The sequence below is a fragment of the Coregonus lavaretus genome, assembly GCF_964263955.1.
Source record: "Coregonus lavaretus genome assembly, chromosome: 15".
In the NCBI taxonomy this organism is placed as follows: domain Eukaryota; kingdom Metazoa; phylum Chordata; class Actinopteri; order Salmoniformes; family Salmonidae; genus Coregonus; species Coregonus lavaretus.
Window position 1 is genome coordinate 19,629,928 of NC_140002.1, and position 14,885 is coordinate 19,644,812.

The window sequence follows — 14,885 nt, forward strand, 5'->3', positions numbered from 1 at the left end:
GATGCGACTAATGATGATTTGAAAAAGTTGCATGAAAGGCATGTGCTCTGCTTTGTTTCTTGCACAGGCTGCACACACTTCATCAGTCTCTCATTCATAATTTGACAAGCACTTGATAATGTCTTGAGTTTCCCGGCGACATCCCCCTAGTGTGGCCATAATGCCCCCTAACGATCAGGAAAAGCACTAGCCTATGTCAATCTACTATCCCCCATAGTACAAAAGTTGACCTATTTTAGTGGTCAACTTGTCCATCTGCGCGTGAAAGAAATATTCCAAACATAGTCTGGGACAGTTGTGGGATGCAATAGTTCCCAAATTAATACAACCGCTCGCATCATAAAACTTTTTAAAAGCAATGAGGCTGATGCAGCTTAAAATGTTGATTAACTATTCGGCATTTTATTCTTCATGTTCTGAATTATTCAGTGGGGTCTTTCTCTAACATATCATTAACATTTATATACAAAAAGTAGGATTTCATAAACTAATATATCAGATGATAAGCACCGATCTCTGTTGACAGAGCAGTGCAGGATTTTACATGTGGTGGCGGTCTAAAAGTTGTTTCCTCGGGTTACAAAAAGCTAAATTAGCATGACACAAGCTGAATTAAATGCTTTGAAAATAAGAAGCTTGCAGTACGCTCAGTGTTCTGTTGATTTGTCAGAGACGCTTGTTTTTCTGAAGTCTTTTAAAAATAACAGGAATTTCGCATGAATATGAAAAGCATATACTAAAATATGTAAATACTACATGTTATGTCTAAAAATCACGGTCTTGCCTCTAGTGTTTTATGTCCTCCGGATTCGAGAAGAAAGATGACAAGTTAAATGGTGAGCCTGTCAGGTTGCCTTAATTCTCGCATAGCATCCAGCCTAGCTGACGCGATGCTATAGACGAGTTACAGTAATAGCACTAATATTTCATTGGGGATATAAACTTAGTCGCCCATAGGTGTTTTACATTTAATTGCTATTAATGATTAAGAAACATGGGCTGGATTAAATTTAAAACAACGTTTTTTTATGGTCTGCCTTAAAAATAGGCAGTAGGTTACTTCATACAGTAGATAATTTTATATCCTGCTACTGTGATATTCTATAAAATATTCCATGATTTGTTTTTCTCTGGCCAAATTGTCACCCAAATTAATTTTATTTTTTTCCTATAAGGGTTGTTACCAATAACTTCTGAAAGGATTATGATAGAAACATGAGATTTGGACCATTGGTTTTCTTAGAGGATTATCTACACAATTCAAATGTTAATACGTTTTTGATTGGAAACCCTACATTATGCACAAGGCCTGACTGTTCTTTACAGAGGATACTTAAATACAGTTGAAGTCGGAAGTTTACATACACTTAGGTTGGAGTCATTCAAACTCGTTTTTCAACCACTACACAAATGTATTGTTAACAAACTATAGTTTTGTAAGGTCGGTTAGGACATCTACTTTGTGCATGACACAAGTAATTTTTCCAACAATTGTTTACAGACAGATTATTTCACTTATAATTCACTGTATCACAATTTCAGTGGGTCAGAAGTTTACAAACACTAAGTTGACTGTGCCTTTAAACAGCTTGGAAAATTCCAGAAAATGATGTCATGGGTTTAGAAGCTTCTGATAGGCTTATTGACATCATTTGAGTCAATTGGAGGTGTACCTGTGGATGTATTTCAAGGCCTACCTTTAAACTCAGTGCCTCTTTGCTTGACATAATTGGAAAATCAAAAGAAATCCGCCAAGACCTCAGGAAAATAAATGGTAGACCTTCACAAGTCTGGTTCATCCTTGGGAGCAATTTCCAAACGCCTGAAGGTACCACGTTCATCTGTACAAACAATAGTACGCAAGTATAAACACCATGGGACCACGCAGCCGTCATACCGCTCAGGAAGGAGACGCATTCTGTCTCCTAGAGATGAACGTACTTTGGTGCGAAAAGTGCAAATCAATCCCAGAACAACAGCAAAGGACCTTGTGAAGATGCTGGAGGAAACAGGTACAAAAGTATCTATATCCACAGTAAAACAAGTCCTATATCGACATAACCTGAAAGGCCGCTCAGCAAGGAAGAAGCCACTGCTCCAAAACCGCCATAAAAAAAGCCAGACTATGGTTTGCAACTGCACATGGGGACAAAGATCATACTTTTTGGAGAAATGTCCTCTGGTCTACCATAATAACCATCGTTATGTTTGGAAAAAGGGGGTGGCTTGCAAGTCGAAGAACACCATCCCTACTGTGAAGCACGGGGGTGGCAGCATCATGCTGTAGGGGTGCTTTGCTGCAGGAGGGACTGGTGCACTTCACAAAATAGATGGCATCATGAGGAAGGAAAATGATGTGGATATATTGAAGCAACATCTCAAGACATCAGTCAGGAAGTTAAAGCTTGGTCGCAAATGGGTCTTCCAAATGGACAATGACCCCAAGCATACTTCCAAAGTTGTGGCAAAATGGCTTAAGGACAACAAAGTAAAGGTATTGGAGTGGCCATCACAAAGCCCTCAATCCTATAGAAAATGTGTAGGCAGAACTGAAAAAGCGTGTGCGAGCAAGGAGGCCTACAAACCTGACTCCGTTACACCAGCTCTGTCAGGAGGAATGGGCCAAAATTCACCCAACTTATTGTGGGAAGCTTGTGGAAAGCTACCCGAAACGTTTGACCCAAGTTAAACAATTTAAAGGCAATGCTACAAATACTAATTGAGTGTATGTAAACTTCTGACCCACTGGGAATGTGATGAAAGAAAGAAAAGCTGAAATCAATCATTCTCTCTACTATTATTCTTACATTTCACATTCTTAAAATAAAGTGGTGATCCTAACTGACCTAAGACAGGGAATTTTTACTAGGATTACATGTCAGGAATTGAGAGAATGCCAAGAGTGTGCAAAGCTGTCATCAAGGCAAAGGGTGGCTATTTGAAGAATCTCTCATATAAAATATATTTTGATTTGTTTAACATTTTCTTTGGTTACTACATGATTCCATATGTGTTATTTCATAGTTTTGATGTCTTCACTATTATTATATTATTTACATTACATTTACGTCATTTAGCAGATGCTCTTATCCAGAGTGACTTACAAATTGGTGCATACACCTTATGATAGCCAGTGGGACAACCACTTTACAATTTATTTTTCTAATTTAATTTTTTGAGTATATTTTTTATTTTCATTTGTTTTATATATATATATACACACACACAGTGGGGAAAAAAGTATTTAGTCAGCCACCAATTGTGCAAGTTCTCCCACTTAAAAATATGAGAGAGGCCTGTAATTTTCATCATAGGTACACGTCAACTATGACAGACAAAATGAGATTTTTTTTCTCCAGAAAATCACATTGTAGGATTTTTAATGAATTTATTTGCAAATTATGGTGGAAAATAAGTATTTGGTCAATAACAAAAGTTTCTCAATACTTTGTTATATACCCTTTGTTGACAATGACACAGGTCAAACGTTTTCTGTAAGTCTTCACAAGGTTTTCACACACTGTTGCTGGTATTTTGGCCCATTCCTCCATGCAGATCTCCTCTAGAGCAGTGATGTTTTGGGGCTGTCGCTGGGCAACACGGACTTTCAACTCCCTCCAAAGATTTTCTATGGGGTTGAGATCTGGAGACTGGCTAGGCCACTCCAGGACCTTGAAATGCTTCTTACGAAGCCACTCCTTCGTTGCCCGGGCGGTGTGTTTGGGATCATTGTCATGCTGAAAGACCCAGCCACGGTTCATCTTCAATGCCCTTGCTGATGGAAGGAGGTTTTCACTCAAAATCTCACGATCCATGGCCCCATTCATTCTTTCCTTTACACGGATCAGTCGTCCTGGTCCCTTTGCAGAAAAACAGCCCCAAAGCATGATGTTTCCACCCCCATGCTTCACAGTAGGTATGGTGTTCTTTGGATGCAACTCAACATTCTTTGTCCTCCAAACACGACGAGTTGAGTTTTTACCAAAAAGTTCTATTTTGGTTTCATCTGACCATATGACATTCTCCCAATCCTCTTCTGGATCATCCAAATGCACTCTAGCAAACTTCAGACGGGCCTGGACATGTACTGGCTTAAGCAGGGGGACACGTCTGGCACTGCAGGATTTGAGTCCCTGGCGGCGTAGTGTGTTACTGATGGTAGGCTTTGTTACTTTGGTCCCAGCTCTCTGCAGGTCATTCACTAGGTCCCCCCGTGTGGTTCTGGGATTTTTGCTCACCGTTCTTGTGATCATTTTGACCCCACGGGGTGAGATCTTGCGTGGAGCCCCAGATCGAGGGAGATTATCAGTGGTCTTGTATGTCTTCCATTTCCTAATAATTGCTCCCACAGTTGATTTCTTCAAACCAAGCTGCTTACCTATTGCAGATTCAGTCTTCCCAGCCTGGTGCAGGTCTACAATTTTGTTTCTGGTGTCCTTTGACAGCTCTTTGGTCTTGGCCATAGTGGAGTTTGGAGTGTGACTGTTTGAGGTTGTGGACAGGTGTCTTTTATACTGATAACAAGTTCAAACAGGTGCCATTAATACAGGTAACGAGTGGAGGACAGAGGAGCCTCTTAAAGAAGAAGTTACAGGTCTGTGAGAGCCAGAAATCTTGCTTGTTTGTAGGTGACCAAATACTTATTTTCCACCATAATTTGCAAATAAATTCATTAAAAATCAATTTGTCTGTCATAGTTGACGTGTACCTATGATGAAAATTACAGGCCTCTCTCATCTTTTTAAGTGGGAGAACTTGCACAATTGGTGGCTGACTAAATACTTTTTTTCCCCACATTATATATATATATATATATATATATATATATATTTTATTTTTATTTTATTTTATTTATTTAATTTATTTATTTATTATTCTACAATGTAGAAAATAGTAAAAATAAAGAAAAACCCTTGAATGAGTAGGTGTGTCCAAACCTTTGACTGGTACTGTGTGTGTGTATATATATATATATATATATATATATATATATATATATATATAGATATATATAAATTAATTAATTAATTAATGATCTGGGGCGTCATTAGAAGAAGCTGTGTGATCCTATAATCTAGTTTAGAGTAGTTTAGCTTGAGCTGAATTAGCCATCACTAGCTATTTTAAGCCTTTTTGGACCATGACATGATGAAATCATCGTCAATCAGAATCACCTATCAATAGCAATTATGAGTAAATTCCTAAATGAACCAAACATTTCAGGAAATGTTTAACTCATCGTCGTCCTTCCCTTGTGCCACTCTTGATAGTTCTCTGGGCCTTGCTGTTGCTCCAAGGGTGCGTTTCCTCAACAAAGCCCAGAAGCAGAGAGCAGACCCTTGGCAGAGCAGCGGGCAGGGAGAGGTGGCCCAGTCTGAGGAGGAGGAGAATGAACTGAAGAGCTTCAAGGATAAGCTCAGAGGAGATGGGCCAAGTGCTGAAGCTTGGGATTCCCAAAGCTCAGATGAGGAGGAGAAGGTGGGCGAGGAAAAGTTACAGCCTGGGCCTAAGGGTCTCATCTTTGGTGCAGATGAAGAGGAGGAGGATGAAGATCTGAGGGACTTGGACCTACTGACAGTGAAGAGAAAAGATGTCTTCAGTCTGGAGGAGGGAGACCAGGATGATGAGGTGAGGTGCTCTTGGCTGTTGTGGTGCCAGTATTGTGTACACCAGTGTTTCTTAATCCTGGTCCTGGGGACACAAAGGGGTGCACCTTTTTGCCTTAGCACTACACTTGTGATTCCACTAATCAACTCAAACGTGCATCCCTTTGGATCCCCAGAACCATGATTAAGAAACACTGGTGTACAGTAAATTAATTACTCATGTTGCATTTAAGTTACTTAACATTTTATACTTGACAGAATGACTTCATGTTATTCTCCACAGCGACATGTAGTAGCTTACAGTAAGAATAAACAAAAGTTTATAAGGAAAATGGTAAAGGTAAGAAAATTGTTCTGGAAAATTGTGCTAAAATGGCCAGGTTGTGGAAACCCAAATGGCTATAGTATATACAGTACATTGCCTTCAGAAAGTATTCACACTCCTTGACTTTTTACTTGATTTTGTCGTTTTACAAAGTGGGATTAAAATGGATATAATAAAAAATAACTACGATCTACACAAAATACTGTAGTGTCAAAGTGGAAGAAAAATTCTAACATTTGTACAAAATTTATGAAAAATAAAACACTGATATATGTTGATTAAGTAAGTATTCAACCCCCTGAGTCAATACATGTTAGAATCACCTTTGGCAGCGATTACAGCTGTGAGTCTTTCTGGGTAAATCTGTAAGAGTATTTTCCACACCTGGATTGTGCAACATTTGCCAATTTATGATTTTTTAAATTCTTCAAGCTCTGTCAACTTGGTTGCTGATCATTGCAAGACAACCATTTTCAGGTCTTCCCATATATTTTCAAGCAGACTTAAGTCATAACTGTAACTCTGCCACTCAGGAACATTCACAGTGTTCTTGGTAAGCAACTCCAGTGTAGATTTGGCCTTGTGTTTTAGGTTATTGTCCTGCTGAAAGGTGAATTCATCTCCCAGTGTCTGGTGGAAAGCAGACTGAACCAGGTTTTCCTCTAGGATTTTTGCCTGTGCTCAGCTCTGTTCAGTTTCTTTTTTTAATCCTGAAAATCTCCCCAATCCTTAACGATTACAAGCATACCAATAACATGATGCAGCCACCACTATGCCTTAAAATATGGAGAGTGGTACTCCATAATGTGATGTATTGGATTTGCCCCGAACATAACACTTTGTATTCAGGACAAAAAGTGAATTGCTTTGCCAAATGTTTTGCAGTATTACTTTAGTACCTTGTTGCAAACAGGATGCATGCATTTTATTCTATACAGGCTTCCTTCTTTTCACTCATTTAGGTTAGTATTGTGTAATAGCTACTTTAAAAAAGAATGATTATTCATTTGTTTTAGTTTTTTATTTACAAATGGGGGGGGGGGGGGGTACATCAGCTTTAATATTGCAGATAGAGTGTAGTTTTCATCAATGTAATTGTCTGCATAATTTCCAATCCCCCATATATTTTTTGATGTGTATATATATATATATATATATATATATATATATATATATATATATATATATATATATATATATATATATATATATATATATATATATATATATATATATATATATATATATATATATATATACACACACACACAAACTCATAGAATGAGCTGTGGAAAAAATTAAGAGACCACTGCAAATTTTTCTTAAATCAGCATCTCTACATGTATGACAGCCATTCCATTCCAGTGTCTGTTGAATTCGAACACAGGCACACTTCATTCTACTGAATTAGGTACTGATTAGGTGATCACATGAACCAAATCTTATTTAACGAGGAAAAGTATAAAAAACACTGCTGTGGTCATCACTATCCTCTTGCAATAGGACCAGCTGGATGGCAAAAACTGTGCTAATAGTACCTCAAAATTAATATTAATCAAAAAATAACTATTGACCATGCCAAAAGAGTTGAAAAGGAAAGAAGGGTTCACTTATGGCTTAACTGTCAGAGGGATAAAGTGAGGGTCAGGTTGCTTCCATCCTTAAAATTTCAAAGACGGCGGTTCATAAGAACAAGGTCAAGCAGCAGACATTGGGGACAACAAAGCTACAGACCGGCAGAGGGCAAAAACAACTCTCTACTGACCGGGATGACCGCCAACTCATTCGAATGTCACTCAACAACTGTCCTACAAAAAGAATGGCAAATGGCAGCTGGGGTGAAGTGCACAGTGAGGGGCTCCTAGGGGCAGGGCTGAAGTTGTGCAAAGCTAGAAAAAAGCCCTTCATCAATGAGAAGCAAAGAAGAGCCAGGCTGAGGTTTGCAAAAGACCATAAGGATTGGACCGTAGAGGACTGGAGTAAGGTCATCTTCTCTGATGAGTCCAATTATCAGCTTTGTCCAACACCTGGTCGTCTAATGGTTAGACGGAGACCTGGAGAGGCCTACAATCCACAGCGTCTCGCACCCACTGTGAAATCTGGTGGAGGATCGGTGATGATCTGGGGGTGCTTCAGCAAGGCTGGAATCGGGCAGATTTGTCTTTGTGAAGGACGCATGAATCAAGCCACGTACAAGGTTGTCCTGGAAGAAAACGTTCTTCCTTTTGCTCTGACATTGTTCCCGAACCCAACATCAATGTGAAAGAATGGTGGAGAGCGTGCCAAGACGCACGAAAGCTGTGATTGAAAATCAGGGTTATTCCACCAAATATTGATTTCTCTTCCTAAGTTAAAACATTGCTATTGTGTTGTTTAAAAATGAACATGAACTTATTTTCTTTGCATTATTCGAGGTCTGACAAAACTGCATCTTTTTTGTTATTTTGACCAGTTGTCATTTTCTGCAAATAAAAGCTCTAAATGACTATATTTTTATTTGGAATTTGGGAGAAATGTTGTCAGTAGTTTATAGAATAAAACAAAAATGTTATTTTTACCCAAACACATACCTACAGTGAGGGAAAAAAGTATTTGATCCCCTGCTGATTTTGTACGTTTGCCCACTGACAAAGAAATGATCAGTCTATCATTTTAATGGTAGGTTTATTTGAAGAATGAGAGACAGAATAACAACAAAAAAATCCAGAAAAACGCTTGTCAAAAATTTTATAAATTTATTTGCATTTTATTGAGGGAAATAAGTATTTGACCCCATCTCAATCAGAAAGATTTTTGGCTCCCAGGTGTCTTTTATACAGGTAACGAGCTAGGATTAGGAGCACACTCTTAAAGGGAGTGCTCCCAATCTCAGCTTGTTACCTGTATAAAAGACACCTGTCCACAGAATCAATCAATCAATCAGATTCCAAACTCTCCACCATGGCCAATACCAAAGAGCTCTACAAGGATGTCAGGGACAAGATTGTAGACCTACATAAGGCTGGAATGGGCTACAAGACCATCGCCAAGCAGCTTGGTGAGAAGGTCACAACAGTTGGTGCGATTATTCGCAAATGGAAAAAACACAAAAGAACTGTCAATCTCCCTCGGCCTGGGGCTCCATGCAAGATCTCACCTCGTGGAGTTGCAATGATCATGAGAACGGTGAGGAATCAGCCCAGAAATACACGGGAGGATCTTGTCAATGATCTCAAGGCAGCTGGGATCATAGTCACCAAGAAAACAATTGGTAACACACTACGCCGTGAAGGACTGAAATCCTGCAGCGCCCGCAAGGTCCCCCTGCTCAAGAAAGCACATATAGAGGGCCGTCTGAAGTTTTCCAATGAACATCTGAATGATTCAGAGGAGAACTGGGTGAAAGTGTTGTGGTCAGATGAGACCAAAATCGAGCTCTTTGGCATCAACTCAACTCGCCATGTTTGGAGGAGGAGGAATGCTGCCTATGACCCCAAGAACACCATCCCCACCGTCAAACATGGAGGTGGAAACATCATGCTTTGGTGGGTGTTTTTCTGCTAAGGGGACAGGACAACTTCACCGCATCAAAGGGACGATGGACCATGTACCGTCAAATCTTGGGTGAGAAACTCCTTCCCTCAGCCAGGGCATTGAAAATGGGTCGTGGATGGGTATTCCAGCATGACAATGACCCAAAACACACGGCCAAGGCAACAAAGGAGTGGCTCAAGAAGAAGCACATTAAGGTCCTGGAGTGGCCTAGCCAGTCTCCAGACCTTAATCCCATAGAAAATCTGTGGAGGGAGCTGAAGGTTCGAGTTGCCAAACGTCAGCCTCGAAACCTTAATGACTTGGAGAAGATCTGCAAAGAGGAGTGGGACAAAATCCCTCCTGAGATGTGTGCAAACCTGGTGGCCAACTACAAGAAACGTCTGACCTCTGTGATTGCCAACAAAGGTTTTGCCACCAATTACTAAGTCATGTTTTGCAGAGGGGTCAAATACTTATTTCCCTCATTAAAATGCAAATCAATTTTTTCTGGATTTTTGTGTTGTTATTCTGTCTCTCACTGTTCAAATAAACCTACCATTAAAATTATAGACTGATCATTTGTCACTGGGCAAACGTACAAAATCAGCAGGGGATCAAATACTTTTTTCCGTCACTGTATAAGTAGTAAAACCAGAGAAACTGATAATTTTGTGTGTGTGTGTATACAGTGGGGAGAACAAGTATTTGATACACTGCCATTTTGCAGGTTTTCCTACTTACAAAGCATGTAGAGGTCTGTGAGAGACGGAATCTAAAACAAAAATCCAGAAAATCACATTGTATTATTTTTAAGTAATTAATTTGCATTTTATTGCATGACATACAGTGGGGGGAAAAAAGTATTTAGTCAGCCACCAATTGTGCAAGTTCTCCCACTTAAAAAGATGAGAGAGGCCTGTAATTTTCATCATAGGTACACGTCAACTATGACAGACAAATTGAGAAAAAGAAATCCAGAAAATCACATTGTAGGATTTTTAATTTATTTATTTGCAAATTATGGTGGAAAATAAGTATTTGGTCACCTACAAACAAGCAAGATTTCTGGCTCTCACAGACCTGTAACTTCTTCTTTAAGAGGCTCCTCTGTCCTCCACTCGTTACCTGTATTAATGGCACCTGTTTGAACTTGTTATCAGTATAAAAGACACCTGTCCACAACCTCAAACAGTCACACTCCAAACTCCACTATGGCCAAGACCAAAGAGCTGTCAAAGGACACCAGAAACAAAATTGTAGACCTGCACCAGGCTGGGAAGACTGAATCTGCAATAGGTAAGCAGCTTGGTTTGAAGAAATCAACTGTGGGAGCAATTATTAGGAAATGGAAGACATACAACACCACTGATAATCTCCCTCGATCTGGGGCTCCACGCAAGATCTCACCCCCCTTGGGGTCAAAATGATTACAAGAACGGTGAGCAAAAATCCCAGAACCACACGGGGGGACCTAGTGAATGACCTGCAGAGAGCTGGGACCAAAGTAACAAAGCCTACCATCAGTAACACACTACGCCGCCAGGGACTCAAATCCTGCAGTGCCAGACGTATCCCCCTGCTTAAGCCAGTACATGTCCAGGCCCGTCTGAAGTTTGCTAGAGTGCATTTGGATGATCCAGAAGAGGATTGGGAGAATGTCATATGGTCAGATGAAACTAAAATAGAACTTTTTGGTAAAAACTCAACTCGTCGTGTTTGGAGGACAAAGAATGCTGAGTTGCATCCAAAGAACACCATACCTACTGTGAAGCATGGGGGTGGAAACATCATGCTTTGGGGCTGTTTTTCTGCAAAGGGACCAGGACGACTGATCCGTGTAAAGGAAAGAATGAATGGGGCCATGGATCGTGAGATTTTGAGTGAAAACCCCCATCAGCAAGGGCATTGAAGATGAAACGTGGCTGGGTCTTTCAGCATGACAATGATCCCAAACACACCGCCCGGGCAACAAAGGAGTGGCTTCGTAAGAAGCATTTCAAGGTCCTGGAGTGGCCTAGCTAGTCTCCAGATCTCAACCCCATAGAAAATCTTTGGAGGGAGTTGAAAGTCCGTGTTGCCCAGCGACAGCCCCAAAACATCACTGCTCTAGAGGAGATCTGCATGGAGGAATGGGCCAAAATACCAGCAACAGTGTGTGAAAACCTTGTGAAGACTTACAGAAAACGTTTGACCTGTGTCATTGCCAACAAAGGGTATATAACAAAGTATTGAGAAACTTTTATTATTGACCAAATACTTATTTTCCACCATAATTTGCAAATAAATTCATTAAAAAATCCTACAATGTGATTTTCTGGATTTTTTTCCTCATTTTGTCTGTCATAGTTGACGTGTACCTATGATGAAAATTACAGGCCTCTCTCATATTTTTAAGTGGGAGAACTTGCACAATTGGTGGCTGACTAAATACCTTTTTCCCCCACTTAAGTATTTGATCACCTACCAACCAGTAAGAATTCCGGCTCTCACAGACCTGTTAGTTTTTCTTTAAGAAGCCCTCCTGTTCTCCACTCATTACCTGTATTAACTGCACCTGTTTGAACTCGTTACCTGTATAAAAGACACCTGTCCACACATTCAATCAAACAGACTCCAACCTCTCTGAAATGGCCAAGACCAGAGAGCTGTGTAAGGACATCGGGGATAAAATTGTAGACCTGCACAAGGCTGGGATGGGCTACAGGACAATAGGCAAGCAGCTTGGTGAGAACGAAACAACTGTTGGCGCAATTATTAGAAAATGGAAGAAGTTCAAGATGACGGTCAATCACCCTCGGTCTGGGGCTCCTTGCAAGATCTCACCTCGTGGGGCATCAATAATCATGAGGAAGGTGAGGGATCAGCCCAGAACTACACGGCAGGACCTGGTCAATGACCTGAAGAGAGCTGGGACCACAGTCTCAAAGAAAACCATTAGTAACACACTACGCCGACATGGATTAAAATCCTGCAGCGCACGCAAGGTCCCCCTGCTCAAGCCAGCGCATGTCCAGGCCCGTCTGAAGTTTGCCAATGACCATCTGGATGATCCAGAGGAGGAATGGGAGAAGGTCATGTGGTCTGATGAGACAAAAATAGAGCTTTTTGGTCTAAACTCCACTCGCCGTGTTTGGAGGAAGAAGAAGCATGAGTACAACCCCAGGAACACCATCCCAACCGTGAAGCATGGAGGTGGAAACATCATTCTTTGGGGATGCTTTTCTGCAAAGGGGACAGGACGACTGCACTGTATTGAGGGGAGGATGGATGGGGCCATGTATTGCGAGATCTTGGCCAACAACCTCCTTCCCTCAGTAAGAGCATTGAAGATGGGTCGTGGCTGGGTCTTCCAGCATGACAACGACCCGAAACACACAGCCAGGGCAACTAAGGAGTGGCTCCGTAAGAAGCATCTCAAGGTCCTGGAGTGGCCTAGTCTCCAGATCTCAATCCCATAGAAAATCTTTGGAGGGAGCTGAATGTCCGTATTGCCCAGCGACAGCCCCGAAACCTGAAGGATCTGGAGAAGGTCTGTATGGAGGAGTGGGCCAAAATCCCTGCTGCAGTGTGTGCAAACCTGGTCAAGACCTACAGGAAACGTATGATCTCTGTAATTGCAAACAAAGGTTTCTGTACCAAATATTAAGTTCTGCTTTTCTGATGTATCAAATACTTATGTCATGCAATAAAATGCAAATTAATTACTTAAAAATCATACAATATGATTTTCTGGATTTTTGTTTTAGATTCCATCTCTCACAGTTGAAGTGTACCTATGATAAAAAGTACAGACCTCTACATGCTTTGTAAGTAGGAAAACCTGCAAAATCGACAGTGTATCAAATACTTGTTCTCCCCACTGTATATATATACATACATACATACATACATACATACATACATACATACATACATACATACATACATACATACATACATACAGTTGAAGTCGGAAGTTTACATACACCTTAGCCAAATACATTTAAACTCAGTTTTTCACAATTCCTTACATTTAATCCTAGTAAAAATTCCCTGTCTTAGGTCAGTTAGGATCACCACTTTATTTTAAGAATGTGAAATGTCAGAATAATAGTGGAGAGAATTATTTCTTTCAGCTTTTATTTCTTTCATCACATTCCCAGTGGGTCAGAAGTTTACATACCCTCAATTAGTATTTGGTAGTATTGCCTTTAAATTGTTTAATTTGGGTCAAACGTTTCGGGTAGCCTTCCACAAGCTTCCCACAATAAATTGGGTGAATTTTGGCCCATTCCTCCTGACAGAGCTGGTGTACCTGAGTCAGGTTTGTAGGCCTCCTTGCTCGCACACACTTTTTCAGTTCTGCCCACAAATGTTCTATAGGATTGAGGTCAGGGTTTTGTGATGGCCACTCCAATACCTTGACTTTGTTGGCCTTAAGCCATTTTGCCACAACTTTGGAAGTATGCTTGGGGTCATTGTCCATTTGGAAGACCCATTTGCGACCAAGCTTTAACTTCCTGACTGATGTCTTGAGATGTTGCTTCAATATATCCACATAATTTTCCTTCCTCATGATGCCATCTATTTTTTGAAGTGCACCAGTCTCTCCTGCAGCAAAGCACCCCCACAGCATGATGCTGCCACCCCCGTGCTTCACGGTTGGGATGGTGTTCTTCGGCTTGCAAGCGACCCCCTTTTTCCTCCAAACATAACAATGGTCATTATGGCCAAACAGTTCTATTTTTGTTTCATCAGACCAGAGGACATTTCTCTTAAAAGTATGATCTTTGTCCCCATGTGCAGTTGCAAACCGTAGTCTGGCTTTTTTATGGCGGTTTTGGAGCAGTGGCTTCTTCCTTGCTGAGCGGCCTTTCAGGTTATGTCGATATACAGTGGGGAAAAAAAGTATTTAGTCAGCCACCAATTGTGCAAGTTCTCCCACTTAAAAAGATGAGAGAGGCCTGTAATTTTCATCATAGGTACACGTCAACTATGACAGACAAATTGAGAATTTTTTTCCAGAAAATCACATTGTAGGATTTTTTATGAATTTATTTGCAAATGATGGTGGAAAATAAGTATTTGGTCACCTACAAACAAGCAAGATTTCTGGCTCTCACAGACCTGTAACTTCTTCTTTAAGAGGCTCCTCTGTCCTCCACTCGTTACCTGTATTAATGGCACCTGTTTGAACTTGTTATCAGTATAAAAGACACCTGTCCACAACCTCAAACAGTCACACTCCAAACTCCACTATGGCCAAGACCAAAGAGCTGTCAAAGGACACCAGAAACAAAATTGTAGACCTGCACCAGGCTGGGAAGACTGAATCTGCAATAGGTAAGCAGCTTGGTTTGAAGAAATCAACTGTGGGAGCAATTATTAGGAAATGGAAGACATACAACACCACTGATAATCTCCCTCGATCTGGGGCTCCACGCAAGATCTCACCCCGTGGG

At 40.6% G+C, this 14,885-nt stretch overlaps 1 protein-coding gene across 1 annotated transcript in view; it reads left to right on the forward strand.

Annotated features, from left to right (window-relative positions):
* LOC311142225 (putative ATP-dependent RNA helicase DDX10) overlaps positions 1 to 14,885 on the forward strand; it is a 116,592-nt gene that overhangs the window by 33,959 nt on the left and 67,748 nt on the right. Inside the window, exon 13 of the mRNA XM_084177832.1 lies at positions 5,271 to 5,628. Coding sequence (XP_084033958.1) covers positions 5,271 to 5,628 — 358 coding nt within the window. The remainder of the gene's footprint in view (positions 1 to 5,270; positions 5,629 to 14,885) is intronic.